General features: G+C 32.0%; 1 protein-coding gene across 1 annotated transcript in view; it reads right to left on the bottom strand.

Annotated features, from left to right (window-relative positions):
- Positions 1–3,389: 3,389 nt before the first annotated feature.
- The window catches only part of LOC106465273 (guanine nucleotide-binding protein subunit beta-2-like), a 47,261-nt gene continuing 45,761 nt past the window's right edge, over positions 3,390–4,889 (bottom strand). The window contains exon 7 of the mRNA XM_013925478.1: positions 3,390–3,823. Coding sequence (XP_013780932.1) covers positions 3,717–3,823 — 107 coding nt within the window. The 3' untranslated portion in view covers positions 3,390–3,716. The remainder of the gene's footprint in view (positions 3,824–4,889) is intronic.

Raw genomic sequence — 4,889 nt, 5'->3', positions numbered from 1 at the left:
ATTAGTTAAGTAACTCAGCATCATGATGTATGATATAGTAAATATTAGTAAAATAACTGAATATTTTGGTGCAATATGATGCAATACAAACATTCTAATTAATTAACTCAACATCATGATGTATGATCTTATATGTATTAACTAAACAGATAAGCATCCTGATATGTTATTTAATAAACACGAATTAAACAATAAAACACCGTGATGTATGATCGTATGAGCAACATATATTCAGCAAAATATTAAGATTAAATTAACAATACTCAAGCTGAAAGGTTTTCACAGAGTTGTGCTACTTAAAATGGGATTTTACCATTTTTACACAACATAGTTTTAATAATCCTGACCGTGTGGTTTGAAACTATTAATTTTCGAAAACATTGGGAAATGATCAAAACCTGTTTAAAAGTTTTAGTTATTATTTCAATACTACAGAGAGAATTGCTTTCACTGTTTAACTTTTCGCTGTCCGGCTCTGCTACATAAAATGTATAACTGTCCGGCTCTACTATATAAAATGTATAGCTGTCCGGCTCTGCTACATAAAATGTATAGCTGTTCGGCTCTACTGCATAAAATGTATAGCTGTCCGGCTCTACTATATAAAATGTATAGCTGTCCGACTCTGCTACATAAAATGTATAGTTGTTCGGCTCTACTGCATAAAATGTATAGCTGTCCGGCTCTACTACATAAAATGTATAGCTGTCCGGCTCTACTGCATAAAATGTATAGCTGTCCGGCTCTACTATATAAAATGTATAGCTGTTCGGCTCTACTACATAAAATGTATAGCTGTCCGGTTCTACTACATAAAATGTACAGCTGTCCGGCTCTACTTCATAAAATGTATAGTTGTCCGGCTCTGCTACATAAAATGTATAGCTGTCCGGCTGTGCTACATAAAATGTATATTTTGTTGTTGTTATTGTTCATCCCCGACAGACGTTTTGATTGTGAGTTTTGAAGTTATTAAATAATTTTAAAATATGCTATATAATTATACAAGTATTTTATTTTCCAGAATAGAAACCATTCTCTGTCAATGTTTAGTTATATGATCAAGTGAGTGTTCGCCTTACAAAATGGGCCAGTCCCCAAAATTTTGAGAACCATTTATTTGGACTAATGACATCTTGAACATATACACTGGTCAGTTTACTTATTTGTTAGTTTTACGCAAAGCTGGACAATGAGCTGTACATTGCTGGGAACCGAATCCCGTATTTTATAGCTGACTCATTGGGTCGAAAGCAATAAAATTGATAGGAAGTAAATCAATTCATTTCATTTCTGTAAAATTAGTTTCCTTACAATTCTATTTGATAAAATTTAATTTTTACGTAAAACTCAAATTATATTGTTATTTTTTTCTTAAATCCTAAGTGTTGAGAAACAAAGGGTAGGGTAGGCAATGCAGGTTCCCAATTATTGTAAATAAAGTACAGCCAGCTTCCCTTAAACCAATAGCAGAAATCAGTTTTATAAACAACATTCTTATTCTGTTCGATGCTGTATGCAGGATTACTCGGTTTTTTCTTTATTATGATTTGTTAGTTGTATTTAGTTTAGGGGATTGCTTGAAATATTAAGATTAATGATTAGAACCGATCGATCATCGATTATAAAGGTTAGCGAGACTTTTTATTTTTAATTCAAATTTAAATAAGAAACTGCAAATTTTCTGTGTTTCTTTGAAATGTTTTTAAATCCGTCCAGGATAAATTCGAAAGGCTTAAGCTTTGTGCACGAATATCTTATAAAAATCATCGCCTTTCATTTTACACAGAGTGAATTTCAAGCAACAAGTTTGTAATAGTTTATTTTCAGAGAGATTAAATTTCATGAATTGTTTCAGGCCTTTATTACATAAAAAACTGGGTTTCTTGACTGTTAACCAATGCTATGTTTGACTTATTACATGAAAAGCTAGGCTTCTTGATTGTTAACCAATGTTATGTTTGATTTATTACATGAAAAGCTGGGCTTCTTGATTGTTAACCAACGTTATGTTTGATTTATTACATGAAAAGCTGGGCTTCTTGATTGTTAACCAATGTTATGTTTGATTTATTACATGAAAAGCTGGGCTTCTTGACTGTTAACCGATGTTATGTTTGATTTATTATATAAACATCCGCTTTTCTTGCGATGATGTTAGGAATCAAGAATATAACAAAAATATAAAAACAAAATAAGCCGGAAAATAATCCTTTAATCGTTTATAGTCTATTATGGAAAATCATAATTCACCACTTGATCTAACCACCAATATTTAATTATTCTGACTAACTTAACCGTTAGCCTCACAAGGATCGAAGGGTTGTGTCACAAACGTATGAAAAAGATTAATTTGTCGCTTTTAACTTTCAGTTGTAAGTAGAATCGATACATGATGTGGTTTTGAAAATAAGTTACCAGCTTGTTTAGACCTTCTGAGATGTGTAATATGAAGTCTGTATTATGGTTAGAGTAATCATAATCAATGGCGGAAGGAAGTTAACATCAAAATGGACAGCGGAAGGTGAATCTATTTTCTTCCGGAAGAATAAAGCAGAAACATAAATTTTCAAAGAATACGGTGTAATTTTAGAAAATAAAAGAAACAATAGCACTATGGATGAAGTTAATCAAACTAAACATGTAGAGTTGATGAACAGTAAATACGGATTGACTTGGGTGTTTAAAACTTTTAATGACGTATGCTATAGTAGTTTTTCCCCCTGAAACTGATAGGATAGCCATACTGGAAATGTTGAAATATTCTGGATATTCCTCCTTCTTGTGTGGATCTGATATCATACAAATATAATATGGTACAAGCAGTCTTTAACAACAACAAAAGAAGTAATATTTATTAAATATTAGAACATGAATGAAGAAAAAAATACCGAATATTGTCGAGCTATTTGCTCTTAAATTTGGTCCTCAGTGACTCAGCAATAAGTCTGAAAGCTAAAAATCAGATTTCAATAACTCTGGTGGACACAGCACAGATAGTCTCTTGTGTATCTTTGCAACAAACAAACAAGGCTACTAAATTTGATAAAAAAGTCTGTACTAATATAGTGGATATACTTCTTTAGGGACTGACGGCAACACTTGTTTTAATTGTAATTGCTAATTTGATGCACTGTAATATAATAGGTGAGTACAGGTCAAAATATTTAGTTTATGCCTTTATCTTGTTTTCATATTCCAGTTACATATGGAAATAAACCATGGATTATGTATTTTTCTCGACTTTGAAGTTATTTATAAATTTTATATTTTATCTTAGTATATCAGTTGTCATAAGTTAGACGTAGAGGATCGATGGCGAACCTTAAAAAAAGTAAGACCCCGTACAAAGCCAGTATTGCTATAAAGTAAGACCCCGTACAAAGCCAGTATTGCTATTTTTTCCTTTAATGTTTCTATTATTTGTCAAAATCTCGTTTTTCAACAGCCACGAGACTCTACAAATGTACAGGAGTAAAGAACCCTGAAGTTAGTGATTTTCAGACTTGAAGGCGTTATGGGATGCTAAAATCGAAGTCTATATGCACATACTTTACTGAAGGATTGGAAGAGTATATAAACAAAGATTTTTTTTTAATGGCTCAAACTAAGAGTAAGCAGATGTTAAACGTAACACACAGTTGGTTTCATTATAACTTTGATATAGTGCTGTCCTCTCTTGGTGTACATTGAAAGTCTCGTCGTTTGATATTTCTTCAATTCCAAATACGGACTACTGTATCCCATGAGCAGGACGCTAGCGCCATTCCGTTGTCAGGGAGACTTATGGACGTAACGCGATTTTCATGCCCTGGAAGACTACCTGAAAAGTACAAGGGATCGAAGGGTTGTGTCACAAAAGATTAATATTTTTTCTCGATTATCAATTCATGAAAGTGGATTAGCAGAGTTACATATAGTTTCGTATATACATACGCAAGTGCTCTTAACGTATTAAGTACATAATCTCAAACTATGTATTTATGAAAATATCTCATTAAGATTTTTCTGTTTCAATCATGGTAAAAAGCATCTAATGTATAAAAACAAATGGCACTGTTACTTTTAAGAAAGGTATCATCCGGCCATTATATGTGAAAATCATTGATAGTTAAGTTAGTTCCTTGGTGAGGTTTTTTTAGATGTTAAGTTTAATGGAGTTGAGTAATTCAAAATTACTATTTTGATGCATGAAGCAAAGTCCAATAATATTATCAATATTGATCAATATATAAAAAATTGCAAAAAAAAATTAAACAAGTTTTCCAAGTATCCAACATTGTTTCCAATTTTTAGTGAAACGTAACAATCTTTCAAAGTTTTAATCCTCTTCTGGTACTGCCGTGGAGCTTACTTCCAGGGATAAAAAAAAACCTGAAACTAGCTTAGATAAAACAAAAGTTTTAGGGATATCTGATTGCAAACCACGTTCTTATGCAACTCATTTCCTAACAAAAATACATATCTTAAAATGTGGTTGTTGATGTGTAAAAAAAGAAGAAATATTTTAGAATCATAATGAGGAATGCTAGGAGACCTTAAGATAATTGTCCTAACGTTTGTTTGTTAATACTCAATTTTCAGCACATTCTTATCTCCGTTAGGGGCTATTTGTTGACCGCATTTTATAACACATTCTTACCTCGTTTTGTGGTTTGTGATTTTCACAGTAATTCGACTTGAAGGCGTTATGGAATGCTAAAGTCGAAGCCTATATTCATATACCTTATATTCTTACCTCGTGTTGTATTTTGTTTCTTGATCTCCATTTACAACACAATCTTACCTTGTATTGTTAGAGATTGTTGATCTCAGTTTACAACACATTCTTATCTTGTCTTGTGATCTGTTTCTTGATCTCCATTTACAACACAATCGTACCTTGTATT

This window comes from Limulus polyphemus, unplaced genomic scaffold (genome assembly GCF_000517525.1).
Source record: "Limulus polyphemus unplaced genomic scaffold, Limulus_polyphemus-2.1.2 Scaffold1891, whole genome shotgun sequence".
Lineage (NCBI taxonomy): Eukaryota > Metazoa > Arthropoda > Merostomata > Xiphosura > Limulidae > Limulus > Limulus polyphemus.
The sequence above is the reverse complement of the archived record's forward strand: the minus strand, read 5'-3'. Positions and strand labels throughout refer to the sequence as shown.